The sequence below is a fragment of the Delphinapterus leucas genome, chromosome 3 (genome assembly GCF_059928025.1).
Source record: "Delphinapterus leucas isolate spDelLeu-1000000601 "Yukka" chromosome 3, BTC_Dleu_Yukka2, whole genome shotgun sequence".
Lineage (NCBI taxonomy): Eukaryota > Metazoa > Chordata > Mammalia > Artiodactyla > Monodontidae > Delphinapterus > Delphinapterus leucas.
Window position 1 is genome coordinate 128,443,856 of NC_143131.1, and position 24,254 is coordinate 128,468,109.

Sequence of the window (24,254 nt, forward strand, 5' to 3'; positions counted from 1 at the left end):
ACCTCACTGTTTCCTTTGTTTGTACCAGGGAAGGTAGCTTCTCAGTACCAGGGTCAGAGACCAGGAGGAGAACAGATCTTAGCATCTGGAGAGCTCTATCCCTCTTCTGTGGGTCACAGGACATCATACATGGTGGATGTGAAAGGAAAAATTAAAACTCAAACCAAGTCACTACAAGGAGAGGAGGTACATATAATTCTGTCAACACCTGAAAAATGGAATTCAGGGATGCATTTTGCAAAATTGTTGTTTCCAAGGAAACAGAAACAGGGCAGGCGGTATGTAGCAAGAGTCAAAGGAAGAAGATCCAAGGACAAATGTTGCAAGACTGCGATGCTGAAGGAAGTGGTTTCTTAGCATATCAGCTCTGGAACAAAGCTTTGAGATTATCCAGACCAACCCCCTGGCCAGACGGAAGGAGAACCTAAGGCCCAGGGAGGGGGAGGCATGTGCCCAAGGACGAGTTAGCTTTACAATCCAGGCTTTCAGAACACCTCCTGCCTGCTGCCCTTTGTCCCTCAAGCACGTATCACTTCTGCTTTTGTTCCAGATTCCCAGCCCACCCTCTACCCTCACACCCTCCTGGATAGCACCCAGGATCAAAGGATGGGACTAAATCTGTGAGCCTGGATCTACACCGGCCAGATGACAGGGATGAAAGCCAGCGGGAGACTGGGGGGAGCTGGAGAGGAAGGAGCAGTGTCTGATGATGCGGCCTGACCTCAGAAAGGAAGCCTGGTCACCAGGGGGAATTTCCCCGGGTGAGGTCTCATGTCTACGCAAATATTGCACTCCAATTAACCTGGACCCCAAGATGGGAGAGAGGCAGGGGAGAGAGGGGACCCTGGGAGAGACAGGGAATTGGGAAGGCAGGTAATAGGGCCTGAACTTCCCAGGTACCAGGCACTGTGCTAGGCTCTTAATCTCATTTTGTTCCTGAAACATCCTCTGAAGTAGGAAGGTTGGGAGCCTGAGACCCAGTAAGGGGAAGGTACATTTGCCCATGAGAAAGCACAGCACATCTGACCCTGAGGGGAGAGGTCACGACGATGATGGGTCTGGTGTTGTAGCTGCTGACTAAGGTGACAGTAATGGGGCCCAAGTCTGAGAAGTCTGGCAGTTTCGTTTTAGGTTTCCATCTCACTCACCTGGGGAGTTTTATTCTGGAAACAGCGAAAAGGCATCAGGAATGTAGTGACCCTGACTTCCTGTGGGCAAATCCGAGTCCTCAAGTTTTCCCAGGTTCAAGGGTAAGAGGTTGGGAGTGACAGCTGGCGCTGTTAACCCTTTCACCACCATCTTCTTCTAGAACACTCCAAGAGAAGTGGAGAACGGGCTGGAGGCTTTTGAAGGAAAATCTCTCTCTCCCTCCTGCACCTTTACATTTCACTCACCTTGAGGCTCACTTCCTCCAGGAATCCTTTCCCGGGGATTCTGCTCCATTGCAAGGCTGACCCCCCAGCTCCTCCAGGGAGCTGGTCTTGCCTCCCCAGAGCTCAAGGCAGGGTAGTTAGGCCCAAAGTCTGCCCGCCAGACAGCCTGGTTGTTTCTCCTCCTATCGAAGAACAGAACAAAGAATATACACAGGAACAGGCAGGTCACAGGTTCCTGGAGTTGTGTGCTGCACAGCAAGGCTGTGTGCCAGGAAAAGCATGAGCTCACACGTGCCCTAGCGAGTGTGTGTGAAAAGCAAGTTTGGGTGCTTGTGTGAGGCCCTTCCTGTGTGGCCAGCAGTGCATCTGTGGGCAGCGGTGTCTCTCTTTCTATTTGTGACCAACCGTGTTTTGGAGGCCTAATCATTTTTCTCTCTATGGTCAAGAATGTGTGTTTCTGATTCTGGGTATACAGTGTGTGTCCCTGTGGCTGTGTCTGGTGGTGATTTGGAATTGTGTGTGTGTGTGTGTGTGTGTGTGTGTGTGTGTGTGTGTGTGTGTGTGGTAAGTAGTACTTATGGGCTTTGAGTGGATACCCGATGTGTGGGAAAGTGGAAATGGAGATCCCTGGCCCAGCACAGGCTTGGGATCTCTGTGTCATCCCCCGCCCTTCCTGCTCTCCTATCAGGCCCTCCCATCCCCACCCATGGCTATCTCCAGGTAAAGGTCCATGGCCATCTCAGTGGGGTAGCCACTAGGGGGTTCTGGCTACAGCTGGCAGCACTGAAGGCAGGTGGTGGGGCTAGAGGAAGGGGTGGGACCATCCCACAGAATCTGTTAACTGCTAGACACCTGGGCCTGGGGGACAGGCCCATTCCCAGATGGCTCTGGTTGAAGGCCTCCTCAGTCCTCACCTAGCTGAGCGGAGGGCGATGGGATGGCCCGCACCAGGGGCCTTGGCCTCTTCCTGCCTTTAAAGCACTTCCTGCTGCCTCTGGGTTCCCAGGTGATGACACCTGGCTTCACCTCGGCCTCCCTCTCTCGTTCCCCATGGCAGGTCAGGCAGTTTCCTTGGTTTCTTCTTCCCTCTTGTGTCTTTCTTTTCTCCATCTCTGCTTCCCCCTACCCTGGCTCGGGTCCTCATCCCTCCACGTCAGGGGAATAACTGCAAGCCTGTCCGATGGTCTCCCAGCTGCTGGACTGGTCTCCTCCTCCACGCAGGGCCCCAGAGATGGCTTTCTAAAGGATGTCTCTGATCATACTACTCCCATTCCCAGCACATTCAGGGGCTGGCTAGGGCCCAGAGGGAAAGGGCCACAGTCCAGCCCAGACTCTCCGTGACCTTCCCAAATGTTGTCTTCACGCTGGGTGCGGGGCCCAGGACCTCCACGGGCACACCCCGCTGCCTCCAATTCCCACCTCTGTACCTTTACTCAAGTTGTCCCTGCCTGTGACTCTCTCCCTCCTTCAATATGTTTTACTATTGAGAGCTTCTCTACCCATCTTTTGAGGTGCTTCTCACATGCCCTCTTTCCAGGGAGATTTTTTAGGCCTCTCTGTGGTTAATCTGTGGCCTCTGCACTTGGTACCCCTTCCTACTGCGTGTTTGGTTGAATTTTTCTTATAATCTTTCCCGACTTAGCTCTCTGAAGGTAAGGAGAACAGTTGTAGGGACTCAGTTAATCATCAGAGGCTCTTTTTTTTTTTTTGCGGTACGCGGGCCTCTCACTGTTGTGGCCTCTCCCGTTGCGGAGCACAGGCTCCGGACGCGCAGGCTCAGCGGCCATGGCTCACGGGCCCAGCCGCTCCGCGGCATGTGAGATCTTCCGGGTCCGGGGCACGAACCCGCGTCCCCTGCATCGGCAGGCGGACTCTCAACCGCTGCGCCACCAGGGAAGCCCATCATCAGAGGCTCTTGAAAGAGACTCCTCTCTGTCTTTCTCTGCTCTGAAATGGAATCCAGCCTATTTATTAATAACAAAGAGGTGATATTTATTGAGTCTTTGCTGTGTCCTGGACAGTGTCCCCAGAGATAGACATGCATTGCCTTAGTTCATCTTCACAACAACCCTGTGAGATAGAAACCTTGGTTGTTCCCATTTTACACATAAGGACATCAAGGCATAGTGAGGCCAAGCAACTTATCTACTTCTCAGTGGTTGGCTGGCATTCAAATCCAGGCTGGTCTGCCTGCCTCCCTCCCTCCATAGATCTAACTAGGCTCAGTGACAGAACTAGAATTTCCCAATTGCCTAACTGCAGCTCTGAAGATTTACCGCTCTGGGTTCTGAAATTTGGACTGCGCAACTTGACGCTTCTCCCTCCTGTTCTCAGCTCTGCCATCAGGAGGAAGAGGGGGATGTGTCACCCGAGAGAGCAGAGCCGGAATCAGGAGACCCGGGTGCTAGTTGCAGGACTAGCCCTTGCTGACAGCGCGGCCACAGTCTGCTCTCTGGGCCTCGATTTCCAAACTTGGGAAATAAGAGGGTTGGTTTGGATGATCTCTAAGACCATTTCCGGCTCAGTCAACCCATGACGTGCTGTCTTCAGGCAATTGGCGTCACCACTTGGACCCTGAGTTTCCTCGTTAGTAGAATGAGGTGCTCACCCCTGCAAAGCAGCAGAGGATAACTGAGGAGGGGAATCACTCCAGTGGGATCACTCTGGTGACGGTGACTCGCGGCTCTCAGCAAAGCCGGGCACAGCAAGTTATCGGGGTGCTGTAAATAGCCAACAGTTCCCACAATGTTCTCCAACAGCAGGAAATGTGATGGCAGCGATTCCCAAAGAGTCGCTCTCTGCTCAGCTTAAAAGGGCAACCTCCTCCCAACCAGCCACTTCCTTCAGACATTTCCTCCTGGTCCCAAAGACCAAGGTGGGCGCATACCAGTCCAGAGCTGCCGAGAAGCGTTTGCCCCGAGAGAAAAGGCACGGCTCAGGGCAGGAGGGGAGCCGACTCTGGGCTGAAGCCCTCTCAGAGGGGAAGACTGAAGAAAGTGGAAGGACGTGCAGGGTGTTGACAGAAGCACTGGACCGGGGCCAGGACTGCACGGTTCCAGTTTTCTGCCGCTGAAAGGCTATGTGACCCTAGGCCTGCTGCTTCCTCTCTGTGAAGTGACAGTTGTCTGTCTGGCTGAGAGGGAGGTGAGAATTTCTGAGGGTCCCTTCCACACTAGAGCATCATGACCATCCTCCTGTGCTCCCACTTTGAGACAGCAGCGGTCTGGGCTTCTGCTTTCTCTTTCCTTTTAGTTTTAATTTAGTCCCCACCACTTCTCTCCGTTGAACTTTGGCCACAGAAACAACCTCCAGTGTTGTTTAGTACAGTTTTGGAGACGGCTGGATGGGAGGGACACTTGAACATCATCTTTTAAGGATTAGGACCACAACGGTCTAAGTTGTTCTATCTTTAGCATCTTGCATACGGCATGGCACATAGGAGGCATTCAGTACGCATAAGGTGCATGAGTGGATGGATGAATGAATGAATGAGGTGCCTTGGATTCAGAACAGTGGTTACTCCCTCCTCTGCCACAGCTCCAAGAAAAAAGAGGGGTTTGCTCTGCAGGTACCTGGGACTTAGCGCAACTGTTGTAGTAGCCTCCCAACTGGCCACCCTCCCTTCATAGTCTTTCCTTAAATTCAGAGGCTTACCTTCCCCGGCCAAGAACCTCCAAAGGCTCCCCCTGGGTTATGAGATAAAATCCTGACTTACAAGGTCCTCTAAGTGGATGCAAACTCCCATTTCTAATCTCATCTACCTCCCCTCAAAACGCTGAGGGTCTCCCTCCTACTGCTGACCTATCCCAGAATGCAACAACTGAAAATTCAAGTTAACAAGTGAAAACTGCATGTTGAGGGATTAGTGTGGTGTCCGGTACACGGCCAGTGCTCCGTTTGAGCTATCCTTCCTGCTTTCCAGAAATTCTAGAAATTCCTGGTTTCTCCACTTGTGTATTCCCCTCAGCCTCATGAGGTCTTCCCATGGCCTCAGATTCCATCACTCTTTCCTTTCCATCCCCAGCCTATTTTTCCCTCGGAGGTTTTTTTTTTTTTTTTTTGGCTGCGCTGTGTGGCATGAGGGGAATCTCAGTTTCCCGACTAGGGATCAAAACCCGTGCCCCCTGCATTGGGAGCACGGAGTCTTAACCATGGGAGCAGCAAAGTCCCCCCTCGGTGCATACTTTTTTTTTTTTTGTGGGATCTTCCCGGACCGGGGCACGAACCCGTGTCTCCTGCATCGGCAGGCGGACTCTCAACCACTGCGCCACGAGGGAAGCCCCCCACTCGGTGCATACTTTTAAGGCGCTTCCATATTTGTCTTCTGATGCCTCTGTGATGCGCGGCTGACGACTTTTTGAAAACAAAGCTCAAGGAAACGTCTTGGGAGCCACCTCCCGGCTTCTACAATGGGGCCTGGCTCAGGGCAGGTAGTGCTGGCAGCTGACTCCGAGCCAGATGGCCCCAAACTTCTTTTTTTTTTTTTTTTTTTTTGGTTTAGTTTTTTTGGTGGTACGCGGGCCTCTCACTGTTGTGGCCTCTCCCGTTGCGGAGCACAGGCTCCGGAAGCGCAGGCTCACCGGCCACGGCTCATGGGCCCAGCCGCTCTGCAGCATGTGGGATCTTCCTGGACCGGGGCACGAACCCGTGTCTCCTGCATCGGCAGGCAGACTCTCAACCACTGCGCCACCAGGGAAGCCCGGCCCCAAACTTCTACGAATCATTTCATTTACCCCACAAAGGCTGTGCCATAGGTAGGACTGGGACCTGTCTTACAAACGAGGAAACTGAGGGTCACAGAGATAACATGATCACAGCCAGTTAGTGGCAAAGGTCTGACTCCACAGCTCTGAACCACTGTGTTAATTTATCGTCGGTAACAGTTCAATTAAGTTGGGCAAAGAGTCAAACAAGCTCTCGGCTGACCCTCATGGGGGTTTGGGCTCACAGCGTGGTAGAGGGAAGGAAGTGGGGAAGACACAAGGTAAACTGCCTGACTTTCAGACTCATTACATCAGAGATGAAGAAAGGGCTCTTCGAGACTGTTAGGTCCACCCCCTCACTGTACAAATGGAGTCACTGAGGCCCAGTGAGGGCAGGGGCTGGTCCAAGGTCACACAAGACCAGACTCGGGACTTCCCTGGCGGTCTGGTGGTTAAGACTGCGCTTCCATTGCCAGGGGGCATGGGTTTGATCCCTCGTCGGGGAACTAAGATCCCGCATGCCATGCACAAAGCAGCCAAAAAATAAATAAATAAATAAGAAAAAAAGAAAAGAAAATAGACCAGACGCAGCACATTTCCCAACGTCCCCACGCCATTCCCTGCTCAGCAGCTACAACAAACACACGCTGAACTGCAGGAGAGGGCAGGTCAGCCGGGCCAGGGAGCAGAGCCCTCCAGCCAGTAGGCACCCACATGCCATGGTCACTGGATAACTTTAAATCCGTGGTCGCTAGATAACTTTAGATCTGAGTCCCAGAGCAGAAGCAGAGCTGGGGGAAGGGAGATGGAGAAAGTGCAGCTGACCTCCCGTTGATCACTGATCTTCACAAACTGGAAGCTTTCCACAGGCCTCCCCAGATCACGATCACATCTGGTGCCCCTGAAGAGTTCAAAAGAGGAAGTCTGGGCTCGGATGTCATGGATGAAGCGTGCACAGAGAAACATCCTGGTAGCAGAGGGAGGAGAGCGGACGCGAGACCCAGACCCGGCTGCGCCAGCCTTCCCAGGCTGACCTGAGCTCAGACCCTCATTTGGGATTCCCAGGAAGGGATGGGAAGATAGAAAGTCACTCCTGGGCAGGTTAACACCTCAGCTCTAATGGCAACAATCTGGGCTTGCAGGTTCTAGATCAAAACCACAGATCCCTCTTGGAAATGTATTTATGTGTCTGTATGTCTCTTTTTATTTAAAGAGAGAAGAAATGGAAAGGGAATGATTTGGAGGCACATCCTAGAATGTCAATGTTAGAAAGCCAAGATCTTTTTGTCGAACTCTCTCATTTTGTAGCCAAGAACAAGGAGACTCAGGGAGGGAAAGAGACTGCTGCAAGGTCATAAAGCAAGTGTGTGGCGGATACAAATCTGAACACAGGTATTTGGACTCCTGGTTCAGCGGTCTAGCACAATAACCGGGACAGAGGTGGTGGTGAAACGGTGGGAGGACTGTCAGTTGGCCCGAAGATATTTCTTCCTCCCCCACCGCCCCCAGAACTGGCACCTGCCACCACACCCCACCGTGCAAAGCACACACATCACTCGCTTCACGTTCAGAGCCTCAGAATGTTTTTGGCTTCGACAAAGCCCAAACCAGGGCAGGGACTGTGACAAGGGACGGAAGCTGGGAAGGCAGGAGGAGGAAGATGGGGAGAGGAGGTGGACGGGATCAATGGCTACGGTTCTTCAGCCACTCAGACGTGAGTAGGAGTGACCATGCCACGCCCTTACTGGCTAGTGGGAGTGGGAGCTTTTCCTAAACCCCAGTTGAAGACAAGAGCCCACCCTGGCCCCTCCCCCCACCCCTGTCCCTTTTTTAGTCTCTGAAGCTGGAGCATCAGGCTGGGTCGTGGCGGGGGGATGACCACTTCTTAGCAGAGGTGCCCGCCAACGCCGGCGGTCCTAATCCTTGCCTCCACAGACAGCCAGCAAGGCCTTCAGGAAGTGACCGGAGGTGTCGCCCTGGCAGGGACAGAGGGAGAGCAGAGTGAGTGAAACAATCTTGATGGCCTCAAGGCCCCCTCCTCCCAGCCGCTGGCAGCCTGGATGTCTCCCTAGTACGTAAATGTGACCATGTCCCTTCGGTGGCTCCCCATCATCCTCAGGAAAATGTCCAAGCTCTAGGCCTGGCTTCAAGGTCTTGTGTGGTCTGACCCTCATGAAGCTCTGTGGCTTCACCTCCCCCCTTCCTTCCAGGAGCATCTTGGTCATCTTACTACCTACATACCTACCATTGCTCCACCCAGCACGCCCTCTACGCTGCCCCCAAATCCTGTCTGCCATCAGATGCCCCCTCCTCTGTGAAGTGTTCCTGCCTCTATTCTTGTCTCCTCCCATGGCTGCCTTGCACCCTGCTAACCCTCCCCCCACGGCCATTAACACAAGTGTTACGGCAGTGGTCCCCAAACTTTTTGGCACCGGGGACGGTTTCGTGGAAGACAATTTTCCCACGAACCATGGTGGGGGGCGAGGGGAGGGGATGGTTCAGCGGGATTGCGAGCGATGGGGAGCGACAGGTGAAGCTTCACTTGCTCACCCGCCACTCACCTCCTGCTGTGCGGCCTTGTTCCTAAGAGCCCGCGGACCAGTACCGATCCGCGGCCCAGGATTGGGGACCCCTGTGTTACGGGATTCCTTATTTGAACAAACATTATCGAGCACTTACTGGGTAACAGGCCCTTGCAAGAATTTATGTGACCATCATTGGATTTATGTTGTATTGTCTGGCATACGACAGGGCTATGCGGGGGAGGGAACAGATTTTCTCCCTCTTTTTAGGGGGCTCCTGTCATTTTTATATTTTTTGTTTCTGTAATTTTTGATATATGATTAAAAATAATATATCAGGACTTCCCTGGTGGCGCACTGGTTAAGAATCCGCCTGCCACTGCATGGGACACGGGTTTGAGCCCTGGTCCGGGAAGATCCCGCATGCCATGGAGCAACTAAGCCCGTGGCCACAACGACTGAGTCTGCACTCTAGAGCCTGCGAGCCAAAACTACTGAGCCCACGTGCCACAACTACCGAAGCTTGCGTGCCTGGAGCCCGTGCTCCACAACAAGAGAAGCCACCGCACCACAACGAAGAGTAGCCCCCGTTTGCCACAACTAGAGAAAGCCCAAGGGCAGCAACAAAGACCCAACACAGCCAAAAGTAAGTAAGTAAGTAAATAAATAAATAAAGTTATGTATTAAAAAAAGAGAGGAACTTTCCTCTTAAAAAAAAAAATCATTGTTGTAAACAATTCAAATCAAAGGATTATACAATAAAAGTCTCCCCCCTACCCCAACCCCTAACTTCCTAAATCAAGAGGTAGCCACTGTTGTATTTACTTGTGTGATTTTCTAGCAATGCTTTTCCATATGCATATACAAATATGTATATATGTATAACGTCCCTTTTCTGCAGAGCATTCATACTATTCTGGGCCATAATTTTTGACTTAGAGAAGATCCCAAATCAGCACATAGAGCCTCCTCATGCTTTTTCACGGCTGTACTGTACTCTATCATATGGATGCACTGTAATTTATTTAACCGGTTCTGTATGAAGGGCTTCCAATCCTTTGCTACTATAAAAGAACGCTGGCATAAATATTCCCATACGTGTCTTTGAGAACACGTGTGGCTACGTCCGTAGGATAAATTCCTACAAGTAGAATTATCAAGTCCAAAGTATATGCATTTAAAATTTTGAAACTGCCAAACTACCCTTTAAAGATGTGCTACCAATTTACATCACAAGGAGACATCAGCTCATACCTGTCAGAATGGCTATTATCAAAAAGACAACAAATAACAAGTGGTGAAGATGTGGGGAAAAGGGAACCCTCTTGCACTGTTGGTGGGAATGTAAATTGGTGCAGCCACTATGGAGAACAGTATGGAGGTTCCTCAGAAAATTAAAAATAGAACAAACGCCGAAGGTGAGCTGAGCCGGGGCCAAGCCGAGGCCAAGCAGTCCCGCCTCAGACACCACCCAGCCGCCCATCACGGGTGCAACGCGTGGAGCGAGAGCAGCGGCGGCGGTCGCAGGGCGGAGCCCCGCGGAGCTGCCTGGACGCGGATGCCGCTGTGATCGCCCGTCCCGGCCCCGCCGAGCAAGAGCTGTTCCCGGACAAGATATGAGAAATGAGTGGTGGAAGTCGAAGAATAAAGTTGTTGGGAATCCTGATGATGGTAAATGTCTTCATTTATTTGATTGTGGAAGTCTCCAAAAGCAGTAGCCAAGAAAAAGATGGAAGAGGGGAATTAATAATACCCAAAGAAAAGCTCTGGAAGATATCTGACCCTCCCAAGGCATATTGGAACAGGGAACAAGAGAAGCTGAACAGGAGGTACAATCCCATTTTGAACATGTTAGCCAACCAGACAGGGGAAGCATAAGGATTTTCCAACATAAGCCATCTGAATTATGGTGAACCTGACCTGAGGGTCACATCAGTAGTTTCAGGTTTCGACAGTTTGCCAGACAGATTTAAAGACTTTCTGTTGTATTTGAGATGTTGAAATTATTCACTGCTTATAGATCAACCAGGTAAGTGTGCAAAGCAGCCCTTCTTATTGCTGGCGATTAAGTCCCTTACTTCACATTTCGATAGAAGGCAAGTGATTTGGGAATCTTGGGGCAAAGAAACCAATGTGGGGAACCAAACAGTGGTGCGAGTCTTCTTACTGGGCCAGACCCCCGCAGGGGACAACCATCCTGACCTTTCAGATGAGCTGAAATTTGAGAGTGAGAAGCACCAAGACATTCTTATGTGGAAATACAGAGACACCCTCTTCAATTTATCTCTGAAAGAAGTACTCCTTCTCAGGTGGGTGAGCACTTCCTGCCCAAATGCTGAGTTCAAGGGCGATGATGACGTTTTTGTGAACACCCGTCACATCCTGAATCACTTGAATAGCTTATCCAAGAACAAAGCCAAAGATTTGTTTATAGGTGATGTGATTCCCAGTGCTGGACCTCGTCAGGATAAGAAACTGAAGTACTACGTCCCGGAAGTTCTTTACACTGGCGTCTACCCGCCTTATGCAGGGGGAGGTGGATTCCTCTACTCCAGCCACCTGGCTCTGAGGCTAGTGTAACTGGCCAGGTCCAGCCACCTGGCTCTGAGGCCAGTGTAACTGGCCAGGTCCTTCTCTACCCCATCGATGCTGTTTATACTGGAATGTGCCTTCAGAAACTTGGCCTCATTCCAGAGAAACACAAAGGCTTCAGGACATTTGATATAGAAGAGAAAAACAGGAATAACATTTGCTCCTATGTAGGTTTGATGTTGGTACATAGTAGAAAACCTCAAGAGATGATTGATATTTGGTCTCGGTTGCAAAATGCTTATTTAAGTTGCTAAATTATGTACAAACTAAATTTTGCATAGAAAGATGTATCTCGAATAGTTCCCATGTTATGTTCTCTCACATTAGAGGTAATTTCTATGTAATACCATCAAAATTGCCTTTATGAGTAGTATCCATATGAGGGTCTCTAAACCTTTCAGTGTAGTACTTTCTGAAGAGGGAAAGCAGAAGATCCTAGTTTTTTTGTAGGATATGACAGGACGAATGGTTCTGACCCTTCCTGCTGGCTAGTGGTCATTGTTTTCTAACTTGTCCCCCTTGTCATCTGAAATCATGTTTCTGGAATTTGATCGTGTTATCTTTGTTTTATTTTTGTTTTGCTCTCATATGATGATAACCCTATTTCCCATTATAATGAGTGAACTATCTGTGATTTAGGTATTCACAAACCTATTGGCTACAAAGACACTGTTATATATGACTCAGTGCTTTCTGTGAAATGGAATAACATTTTCATGAAATTTGGATGAATTTTTAAAAATTGTCTAGAAAAATTTGACTTCTTTCAAAATTTCCTGCCGCTACAACATTTCCTTGTGTTAATCTAATCAATCAATTTTGCAAAATGGGAATCACTGTGTGACATCCATCCAGTTTATCTTGTTATGGTCTTATGGTCATAATAAGGAGGAGGCTTAACTATCTTGTATTTCGTTTGCTGGGTGGTATCGTGATAGTTCTCTCTTTTTCAGTATTTGAAAATAATGAGTATGATTCCATAATCTTCAAACTGAAGATTGAATTGACCCTGGCAACCATATTGTGTTTATGATTTTTCATTGTGAACCGGGAAAGCGTATGTAACTTTTGAACTTTAAGTGAAAAGACTGAAGTGGCAGACCTTTTTATCAGTGGTTTGTCAGTTTAAAACTGCAGAATTCTATTCTTGCCATATGGTTATGTGTTGCTTATACAAAATTATTATCCTGAGTAGTGACTACTTTCCTGTCTCAGTGTAGAAGTGCCTGTGTTTTTATTTATTGTTCAGATCAAATACCAAAACATTTTCTTAAATATATTTTGTGTAATATTTTATTTGTATACAGTGTTGTTGATGAATTATTTAACTAGAGCATGGTATTTTAAGTAGTAAGTATAACATATGTTAGATAAAGTTAACTGTCATTTTTGAATTAAAAAAAAATTTTTTTGGGGGGGGGATATGAACTAGAATTCTGCCAAACTGTTGCTTATATATACTGTCTTGTAACATGCTTTCTTGAGATATTTTTGTGTTACAGATATGAAGATTCTTACCAGATGTGATACTGGGGACTGTAAGAAGATAGAAATAAAGTCACCATATTTTTAATTGTCATGTGAAGAAAAAAATTAAAAATAGAACTACCATATGACTCAGCAATTTCAATCCTGGGTATTTATCCAAAGAAAACAAAAATAGTTAGAAAAGATATATGCATTCCTATGTTCAGAGCAGCACTATTTACAATAGCTAAGATATGGAAGCAACCCAAGTGCCCATCCATTGATGAATGGATAAAGAAGATGTGGTACATACATACAATGGAATATTACTCAGCCATAAAAAAATGAAATGTTTGCCATATGTTCACTTAGAACATATGCTAAGTGAAATAAGTAAGAAAGAGAAAGAGAAATACTGTATGGTTTCACTTATACTCAGAATCTAACGAACAAAATAAATGAACATAAGAAAGAAAGGAACAGAGTCATAGATACAGAGAGCAAATAGGTGGTTGCCAGAGGAGAGCTGGTAGGGGGAGGAAAGAAAAAGGTGAGGGAGATTAGAGGCACAAGCTTCCAGTTGCAAAATAAATGGGTCATGGGTATGAAATGTACAGCGCGGGGAGTACAGTCAATAACTACTATCTTTGTATGGTGACACGTTGTAACTAGACTTATGGTGATCATTCTGAAATGCATAGAAAAAAATCACTATGTTGTATAACAGGAACTAACCTAGTGCTGTAGGTCAATTATACTTCAAAAACAAACAAACATACAAACAAACTCAGAAACAGAGATCAGATTTGTGTTTACCAGAGGTAGGGGGTGGGGGAGGGGCAACTGGATGAAGGCGGTCAAAAGGCACAAACTATAAGACAGATAAGTATTAGGAATGTAATGTACAACATGATAAATATAATTAACACCGCTGTATGTTATATATAAAAGTTAAGAGAGTAAATCCTAAGAGTTCTCATCACACACACACAAAAATGTACTATTTCTTTAATTTTGCATCTATACAAGATGGATGTTCACTGAAGTTATTGTGATAAGCGCTCCATGATGTATCTAAGTCAACTCATCATGCTGTACACCTTAAACTTATATAATGCTATATGTCAATTATATCTCAATAAAACTGGAAGAAAAAAATAATGAAGATGTGCTACCAAGTTACATTTACACCAAGTCTGTATGAGACTGCCTGTGAGCTTCCTCATGGTCTTGTCAACCAAGTATAGCATCAAACTTTAAGAAGAAATGGGCTTCATAAATGAAAAAAGTCAGATATAAAAAATCACATATTACATGATTCCACTTACATGAGATAATCAGAAAAGGCAAATCCATAGAGACAGAAAGTCACTTGTAGGTTGCCTAGGGCTGGGGGTGGATATAGGTAAACAGGTACAAGGGACATCAGTGGGGTGATGAAAATGTTCTAACACTGGATTGTGGTGAAGGCTGTACAACTCATTAACTTTACTAAAAATTACTGATGCCCTTAAACGAGTAAATATCATAAAATTTATGATACTTAAATTACACTTCAATAAAATTGCTTTTAAAAAGCCAAAAAAAAAAGCTCTTTTTTTTTTTTGCGGTACGTGGGCCTCTCACCATTGTGGCCTCTCCCATTGCGGAGCACAGGCTCTGGACACGCAGGCTCCGCGGCCATGGCTCACGGGCCCAGCCGCTCCGCGGCATGTGGGATCTTCCCAGACCGGGGCACGAACCCGTGTCCCCTGCATCGGCAGGCGGATTCTCAACCACCACACCACCAGGGAAGCCCCAAGACTCTTGTTTTATTTGGAAATCTTTATAAGCCTTTGATCCATCCATCTGAAATCTATTTTGGTATAAAGAGTGAGGCAGGTCTCCTCTCATTTAGCAATGTCTTGGCTGTTCTAAGAGGTAACATTCTGGGAATAAAAAGGACTTCTAATTTATGTTCAAGCATCTGACACTCACCGCTCCCCCACTGACCTCTCACCCCGCCCCTCACCTCAATGGCTTGGTGGAGAGACTTGTCATATTTCTCAATGAACTCCCACCGGATGTTGAGCAGGTCGATCTCACTCCGGGAGACCATGATCCTGGTGAGGGTCTTCTCCTCTGTGCCAGCACCCTGGTGGAGCCAGGTGACAGGGAGAAACACAGGGCAGGAGGAGAAACGGGGTTAGGTCAGGCAGGAACTCATGGGTGTCCCTCTGCCTCTCTCCCTTTTCCCTCCAAAACCAGGATGGGACATCCTGCCCCTCTCTTCCACAAACAGTCCTGACTCAAACTCCCCTGTGCCAGGACTGGCCAGACAGAGGCAAGAACAGCCTGTATGAGTTGAAGAGTGTGCCCCCCAAATTCATGTCCACCTAGAACCTTACAAGGTGATCTAATATGGATATAGGGTCTTAGCACATGTAATTAGTTGAGGATATACTGCATTTGGGTGAGCCCTAGATCCAATGACTGGTGTCCTTACAGGAAGAGGACACATGGACATACACACAGATAAAGATAGAGACTGGAGGGGCTCATGCTTAAGTCAGGAAACACCAGGATTCCAGACGCCCACCCGAAGCTAGGAGAAAGGCATGGGAGAGTTTCCCCCTCAGGGCCTCCAAAAGGAACCAGTCCTACCAACACCTTCATTTTGGACTTCTGGCCTCTAGAATCGTGAAAGAATACATTTCTGTTGTCACTTAATTTGGGACAGCAGCCCTGAGAAACTAATACAGGGCCCAAGGAGCAGACACAGGACACAGAATACATGGGCAGCCAAGGCCCACCTCTGCTCCCCAAGGAGCTCTGAACGCCAGCTGAGGAATCAGAGCCGGCACATGGCGGGGGCTCAAGAGATGGCTGTCATGTTTGTGGACAGCAGGCTGACAGGGCTCTCAGGCTCACTCCCACCAGACTGCCTGCGCAGGCTCTGTCAGCAGCTGAGACTCCACTTGCTGGGCTGAGAGGGTGGCCAGAGTGGCTTGGGTTTTCAGGAAGCCAGGGCTAGTCCCAGAGCTGAGCACTTGCTTCCTTTCGTGATCGTTGGTCATAGGAGACACTGTGTCATCTGCTACAATGTGAGCTCCAAGGGGCAGAGACTGTCCTTTTCAGCCCTGAGTCCCCAGAATAAGTTTCTCAACATTGGCGCCTGGGACCAGATCGTTCTTTGTTGAGGGGATCTGTCCTGTACGTTGTAGGATGTTTAGCAGCGTCCCTGCTCTCTACCCACCAGATGCAAAAAGCAACACTCCCCAAGTTGTGACAACCGAAATGAGTCTGAACGTTGTCACGTGTTTCCCGGGGGGCAACGTAACCCCGGGTTGAGAACTACCCTCCTAGAACCAGGCACGAGGCAGATGCTGCTACATACCAAATGGGTGGAAACAAACCCAAGTCCTGATCCAGGGGATGGCGCACGTCTGTGTTTGTGGGGGCAGAAGTGCTCGAAGGGAAACAGACAGACAGGTCAGTCTTCTTACCTTCATAGATTTGTAAAGTTTGTCGGCAAAGAAGAGAGGCTTATTCTTGACACTTTGAACTGGTAGGAAGAGGAAAGAGATGCAGGGAACTTGGTCAGAGGAGATGTGCCCAGACCATGGGCTGCTACTGCTGCTAGAGAAGTAGCATCTCCTCTATCCGCAACCTGGGCCCAGGATCGTTGCCAACGCCAGGGTCATATCCAGGGCCTGACACTTTCACTCCCGCTTCCTGACGCTGCCTCCTCTGTCTCATCCCTAGACCTGGCTCTCACTGGGTTGCAACTCGCTTCCTGCTAAGGTGCTTGCAGCTAACTAAGGCTAGTAGAGGACTCAAAGGGAAGAAACCACTCGTGAACCCAAGGTACAGGGCCTCAAACTTGTAAGGGCATCAGAATCAAAGAAGAACTTGTTTAGAACTCAGGTTTTGGGCTCTACCCTAGAGACCCAGATTCAAGAAATATTTCAAGCAGAAGTTCTCGAAGTATAGCTCCCGCAAGGCATCCACATCACCTGGGAGCTTGGTAGATACGCACATTCTCGTGCCCCATCCGAGATGTGCTGAATCTGCAACTCGGAAGGTGGGTGACCAACTCATCCCACTTTTCCTGGGACATTGCTGGTTTTAGCACAAACCCAGATGGTTGGTCACTCCATTCTGGTGCAGCCTAATGTTTGAGAACTACTGATTGAAATATGCCAAAGAATGTCTGTCAGTATAATTTAGGGCACGGTGCCAACCCCACGGGGGCAGGAGGGTGTCTCAGATAGCTTAAGGAGGAGGAATCAGGCGCCAGGGCCAGAAAGCCAGAATGACTCTGGATATAAAAGTGTCTCTATCGGGAAGGCAGGGGGCGAGAGACTGGAGCTGTGCATCCCAAGGGCACAGTCATGCAGGAGACAGGCCTGTACCCTCCCCTGCAGCAGGCTCGGGAACCGTGGGAAAGATCACATTACATACCGACCTTCCCAGGTCCTTATGTAGCTCCCTACCACCTCCCAGACAAACCCTAAGCTCCTTGGCCTGAAAATCAAAGTTCCTGCCTGCCTCTGCTCTCTCATTGCCTCTGTTGCCCATTCTCTGAACATTCTGTGAATTCCTTTGTGCCTCTGTCCTCCTGGTAAGGAGAAGTCTGCTGTCTGCCTTCTACTACTTTACCTCCCGAATCCACATCCCCAGTCCCATCACCTCCCCCAAGGAGCCTGCCCTGACTCGGAGCCTGGGGCTCAGTCAGTGTGGTTAAGGAGCAGATTGGGCAGGAACTTCCATCCTCTGCAAACGTACCCGAAAACCTTCCCCAGAACCTGAAGCCCGCCACCTGCCTCAGAGGACCCCGGGGCCTGCCGTGGGATGGAATGAGGTGGAGTGGTGTGTCGATATGCACACTCGTGCACACGCGCATACACATGGTCTAGGTGGGAGGAGAGAGGACAGAGGGAGAAACACGAGGAAAGCGAGGTCTAGATGTGTCTCCATAGACCAATTACTCTGGTGATTAATCCTAGCGTGAGCTTTGGGCTCGGGCGGCCTCTGGTGTGAGTCCTGCCTCCACCAGTGACATGTAACCTTTCTGAACCTCAGTGTCTCACTTTGTAAAATAAGCAGATAAAAGCACCTCGTAAGGATTCAACCAAAGCTGTGTGCAACTGGCTTCACACAGTGCCTGGCAGGAAATAATACTAGAAGCTAACGTTCATCCAGTGCATTCTATGTGCCGGGGGCAATGCTTTTAAGTGTTGTATAATTAACTCATTTAAATCTGTGTACTATGATCACATCCACTTTACAGAGGAGGAAAACTGAGGCACGGGGTTTCTGTGACTTGCCAATGGATATAACTGTACAGATAGTAAGTGGCACCGCTGGGACTCTACCTGGATTCATTATGCTATTCTGCCTCCTAGGTATTGTTCCAGGTGGTAAAGACCCAGTGAAAGTTAAATGATAACATCACAACAATAACACCTCTGCTCCATCTGTTCTAAAACACCTTTTCCTCGAATTTGAAGTCCCTGAAATCAAGATGCATCCTGTAATTGATGGCAATTATGTAAAAACCTTCCACTGACACCTCCAGGTAAGATGAAAAAAAAATGTGCATCAATACAATGCATTCTGTAGTCATAAATAAGATACTGCTAATCACTAATACTAATAAAAACAAGTTTGACTTTTGCTCGTATCTACTCATCCGTTTATACACATGGAGAAATTGAGATCCAAAAGGGAAAGACTTCTTCAAAGACAAGAACTCAAATTACACAATAAGAGAGTAACCAAAGAGATCCAGGTGCTGGGAGGAGGGAAAGGTGTGTGTGTGTGTGTGTGTGTGTGTGTGTGTGTGTGTGTGTACGTACACACCCAAGTCCTGCAGGACACTGCACCCCGTGTGTGTGTGTGTGTGTGTGTGTGTGTGTGTGTGTGTGTACGTACACACCCAAGTCCTGCAGGACACTGCACCCCCTACCCAGCCTGGCCATCACCCTCCCAGCCACCTCCCCAGAGAGCACTGTTTCCTCATCCTGCCCTGCAACCCAGAACAAGTTCTTGTGTTATCCTGCCAATCACACATAGGCAGAGCCCAAGAAGTGGCAGTGCTTATTTTCCAGTACTAGTAGCTTAGGAAACTATAGAGGCCACACCCATCCAGTGAATCTGGCCATGTTCCCTGTGCCCCCCAGCCCTTTCCCTTGGTCCCCACCAGTTACCGATGGCCACAAACACATCTCTGACATCCCCGGACATCCCCTTCTTGATGGTGTGCTCCACGTCATAGTTGGTCATCTTGACGAACTCCTGGAAGACTGGCCCCAAGAGAAGCCCCGGAGGTGGGAGGTGAGCTTTGACTCAGAGGAAGGGGGGAAGATCACCCCTCCCCAACCCACCCAGCAGCAGCAGGTATGGCTGCAGCCCAGACCTAAATGCATTGGTCAGGACTGCTGTGGAAGGGATGTTCTGACCTCAGGGCTGCCTTGAGCTCAGAGCCAAATCTCTATCAAGTCAGACAGTGCCCCAGAGCTTTGGACAAGTTCCAGGAACCCAGGCATGGGTAGCAGAAGGAGCACGTGTCCTATTCACAGCTCTGCCACAAGCTCATCAAGTTGACCTGGGGTGAACCCCTCCACCTTTCTGGGCCTCCCCTTCCTCCTGGATAGAGGTTTGTTTTGTTTGTTTGTTTGTTCGCTGTGCTGAGGCATGTGGGATCTCAGTTCCCTGACCAGGGATCGAACCCGTGTCCCCTGCAGTGGAAGCGTGGAGTCTTTACCACTGGACCACCAGGGAAGTCGGGATAGAGACTCATGTAAGTAATCACAATGATAACACTAAGGAAGTTACCAGGTGCTAAGTGCTTTTTGTGTATTTATTTTTTGTACCCTCACAACAGTCATGTGAGGTAGAATTAAAATCCTTAATTTATAGGTAAGGGAAGTAAGGCACAGATATTCAGTAACTTGCCCAGGGTCACACAACTGATAAGTGGGAGATCTGAATGAAGGCATTCCAGCTCCCAAGTCCGTTCTTTTAGTCACCGTGCTAAAGCACTTTTACTGGCAAGTGCCAGGCATATGCGTGTCAAAACGTCCATGTCTTAGTGGTAAGGGCACTTCATCATCACCTAATGTCAGGGCCACCACATACGGGTGTGCCCTGTGCACGTGGCAGCCTGGTGTGTGTACATGGTCCTTGTGTCATTATCACCCCTCACCGCCTTGCTCCTGGCAGACGTTACCAAAGAATCATGACACAGAACCTTCGAATCCTCAACGCAGCATTCTAGGCAGCCACTACCAATCCACTGGAGTTGGCCTTGGAGGGAAAAGCCACCTGCCATCTCTTATCCCAGGCATCCCACATGCTTCCCAAAGGAGGTGAAGAGAGCTGGCCCGAGGCTGAATGATGCCGTTAGCAGCAGAGCCAGGACTAGACCTGGCTCCCGGTCCCCATTGGCCACCACACTCCCTTGCTGGGGTAAGGAGTGGGTGCGTGGGCAACTGGCTCCTATTGTCAAGACTAGGGGGTCTTCCTGCTGACTTGGGAGGGGGAGGGAGTCAGGCCTCACCTCTCCGGAGGTGCTGATAGCTACGCGTGCAGAGGATCATCATGAAACGTGTCTCCAGGGAAGATCTGTCTCCACTGGGCGTGTCTGCTATTTCCTGCAGAGCCCAGGTCGGGGAGAGAATTTGAGAGGGAAGACACGAGAAAGCCTCGTTTGTTATTCACTTTCATGTCTGCCTGGGCCGAGGGCAGTTAGAAGCTGGGCTAACTCAGCCACCCAAGGAGGCTGACGTTGGCCCCTTCCTTCTTCCTCGGGCTCCACATCCCCGCTCCAGTTCCCAGAGACCCCGTGGACTCACCCAGAGGAGCTGAGCACAGAGCACTTCCACCCTGGCCTCAGGGTCACGGGACTGGGCCCAGGGGAGGGGCAAACAGGCACTGGGCATGGAGACTCAGAGTTCTCCTTCCATCTTTAAACCCCTCTGAAAGCCCCTCTGGGGAAGTGTGTCTGTGCACGTGTGCAAGGAAAAATGGCCCAGCCAGTGTTTCCCCAAGTGGGGTAAACAGGCAAACATATTTTTACACATCACATATGTAGGCTTCCACAGTGATCTTCTAGCCAGCTATCAGTTCTATTTACATCGATATGAAATTTCCTTTAAAATAACTCATTTTGGGTTAAAATAAAAAGAGTCCATTTAAAGAAAATTATTCACATCTGGTGGTATGTAGCACAAATCAGGCAGATGGTGAGTGGTGAAGTTTTGGGAAACACTCGCCTGGCCCATATGTCACCCACCGGGGTTCTGTGGAGGCCCTGAAGGGGAGAGAGAGAACCTGGGGGGCACGCCCCCAAATCACTGCCTGACTCTGCCCCTCAGCTCCGCCCAGAGGCACAGCCAGACTCAGACCTTTAAAATCCACGTGAAGAACCGGGCACTCACCAAGATCTCAGCAGCCACCTGAGAGCAAGGAGGAGACAGGAGAGAGAGGGGGGAAGGCAAGAGTCAGAGGAGGCCCGGAGAGGGGGCCCTGGGGTGCAGGTGAGGGAGCCTGGCTCAGGGTGGCAGAGGTCCCACAGTTGGGGGCAGGGAAGGGGCTGGGAGGAGGCACCTTCCCCTGACCTTTGGGCTGGAGCTCAAAATGAGGACAGGTCTGGGAATTCACGATGAAAAGTGTTTACTGGAGGGGTAAGAGGAGGGCACAGGACAGGACACTCTACCCCTCACTCCTGGCAACCTAGGGCGACTCCTCAGAGCCACCGAGAAGTTCGACGTGAGACGTGCCCTGTTTCCTACAACTTTTACCACACTCGGAGTTGAAGGGTCCTTAGGAGACCTGTCATTTACCCCCTCATGTTACAGACAGGAGACAGGAAAGCTGAGGCCTGGAGGGGACGTGCAGCCGATCAGGTGGGAAGATGCCAGCTGTTCACGTCATCTTACAAGGGTGAATTTTCATCATCACGTTATGCTGAACACAAAATTGTGAGGTTAGGACACTACGTTGTTAGGCAAATAGCTGTGACTCGCAGGGCCTGGGAACAGAATAGAGCCAGTCCTGTGGTACCCCAGGCTGAGTTCTGCCTTTTCTTTTTTTCCCGAAACTCTGCCAACTACTTTATTCTATTGGGCAGACTGAAATCATCCTCTTTATAAACATCTCAATAGACTTAGGCTTTAGAAACCTTTGCATTAAATAAGTTTGTAATGTCTATCAAAATTCAAAATGCACACACCGCTTGATCGAGCGACTACACGTTGCTAGGAATTTCTCTTACAAATAAACCAGCAGAAGTCTTTGGAGATATCGTTCACTGTAATAGAGAAAAACTGGAAACCATCACTAGGTCACTTGTTAAACAGGCAATGGTTCATTTAGTAATGGAAATCCACGCAGCGAGTAAAAAGAATCAGACTGGTCTGCAGGGCTGATAAGGAGAGAGTTTCCATTTAAATTAAGCAGAAAAGTAAAGTACAGCATGCTGTGTATAAGTGTTCCTTTTACCTAGATGAGAAAAGATAAATGTATGCTCACTCTTACATATTTACTAGGAAGTCGTGCTAGAGGGGTAGTCAAGATACTGTTGACAGCGGTTACCTTCAAGGAGAAGGACGGGGGGGAAGAGCTTTTGCATTTTGTTTTACTTTTCCTGAAATTTTATGTTTACATTTCCTCAACATGCAAATACGTTAAATTTTTTTTTTTTAAGTCAAATAGGAGTTATCAGAGCTACTAGGATTATGGGATGCTTCTGGTTTTTATTTACACTTTTCCATATTAAAAACAACCTGGTTGCACCTTGAGGACATTATGCTCAGTGAAATAAGCCAGTTACAAAAGGACAAATACTGTATGATTGCAAATATATGAGGTCCCTAGAGTAGTCAACTTCATGGAGACAGAAAGCAGAATGGTGGTTGCCAGGGGCTGGGGGGAAGGGGAGTAGGTAGTTGCTGTTTAATGGGTACAGAGTTTCAGTTTTGCAAGATGAAGAGATCAGTGGGTGCGTGGTGGAGATGGCCGCACAACAGCGTGAATGTACTTAATGCCAATGAACCGTACACTTCAGAAAGGTGAAGATGGTAAACTGTACAATGTATTACGTGTATTTTACCACAGGTTTTTTTTTAAAGTTATGCTAAAAAGTCTAGTATTGCTATTAAAAAGAGGGAGATGTTTAAAAAATTAAACAAAATGGAATCTAAAGTGTCAAAGATTCTTTACTTATTTGGATGAGAAGAACCCCCAGATGTATTTGTTTTTTCAAAGCACTTTAAGACTATCATATTTGTAATATGAAAAATGCAGTGGGTGACTACAATAATTTTCCAGATATTCAACACAAAAGCTTTTCCTCATTAGCTGAGCCACTTCATGCCAAAATTAATCTCCAAAAGTTAGAGTTACCACGTGACCCAGCAATTCTACTCGTAGACATACACCCAAGAGAAATGAAAACATACGTGCACATGAAAACTTGTACACGTATGTTTATGGTAGCATTATTCATAATAGCTAAAAAGTAGAAACAACCCAAATGTCTATTAGCTGATGAATGGAGGTTAAAAAAGTAATATATCTATACAATGAAATATTATTTGGCAATGGAAAGGAATAAAGTACTGATATATACTATGATATGGACAAACTGTGAAAATATTACAATAAAGTGAAAGAAAGTAGCCACAAAGGGCCATATATTGTAGGATTCCATTTATATGAAATGTCCAGAATAGGTAAATCTATATAGGCAGAAAGTAGATTAGTGGTTGCCTAGGGCTGGGGGGTTGGGAGGAAATGAGAGGAACTGCAATATGTACTGGGTTTCTTTTTAGGGTGATGAAATGTTCTAAAATTACTGTGGTGATGGTTGCACAAGTCTGTGAAGACACTAGCAACCACCGAATTGTATTCTTTAAATGGGTCAATAGATAGTATGCAAATTATATTTCAATAAAGCTGTTATATTAAAAAATAACCTGGAAATTGAATTATCTAAAAATGGCCACAATTCTTCATTTCACTCTGGGTCTATAATAATTAGATTATTTACATGATTTACTGCTCACACTGGAACACTGAGAGTAAAGGGCAAGCTATTTGCAATACTGTGGGGCAACAGGTAAACACTGGCCATATGTCACCTGATCATAACAGACCCAGATTTCCAAGAGCTTGAGGTTGTTCTCGATGCCCAGAGTGAGAGCCTGGGAAGGAGGAGGTGTAAAACCAGCAAGCACACACCGTCAAGCACTAATGTCATTATTTTTCTGGGGGACCTTGGCTCTGCATGTGAAATGCCTTCAATTTTTGTATACATTTTCCTCCAGCATTCCCAATTCACCTCTAGAAATCTATTCTAAGGAAAAAAATCATGAATGTGATGAGAGATGGTTACCAGGGAGAGGGCTTTTTAAAAGAAGTTTGGTAGATTCTTAAGTATTTAGCCATTAAATGATGCTATTGATTTTTAAAAAATATGTTACCGTATTCACAGAATACTCATTTTTAACTGTTATAAATCAGGAATCCATTTTTATAAATACATAAAAAGACAACTAGAATAATATATTATAAAATATTAACAATAGCTATTATTAGTAGTAGGTTATGGG

At 47.9% G+C, this 24,254-nt stretch overlaps 1 protein-coding gene and 1 pseudogene across 3 annotated transcripts in view; one reads left to right on the top strand and one right to left on the bottom strand.

Moving 5' to 3' along the window:
* Window positions 1-7,642: 7,642 nt before the first annotated feature.
* Window positions 7,643-24,254, bottom strand: part of ANXA6 (annexin A6) — a 52,628-nt gene continuing 36,016 nt past the window's right edge. For 2 of the 3 annotated variants that reach the window (XM_022590174.3, XM_022590175.3), the window contains exons 21-26: window positions 21,081-21,098; window positions 20,201-20,294; window positions 18,849-18,944; window positions 16,143-16,201; window positions 14,669-14,791; window positions 7,643-8,052 (exon numbers count right to left, since the gene is read on the bottom strand). In XM_022590174.3, the coding sequence (XP_022445882.2) occupies window positions 7,993-8,052; window positions 14,669-14,791; window positions 16,143-16,201; window positions 18,849-18,944; window positions 20,201-20,294; window positions 21,081-21,098 (450 nt within the window). In that variant the 3' untranslated portion in view covers window positions 7,643-7,992. The remainder of the gene's footprint in view (window positions 8,053-14,668; window positions 14,792-16,142; window positions 16,202-18,848; window positions 18,945-20,200; window positions 20,295-21,080; window positions 21,099-24,254) is intronic. The other variant, XM_089909570.1, reaches the window with a different exon arrangement.
* LOC111183111 (N-acetyllactosaminide beta-1,3-N-acetylglucosaminyltransferase 2-like) lies at window positions 9,228-14,265 on the top strand (annotated as a pseudogene).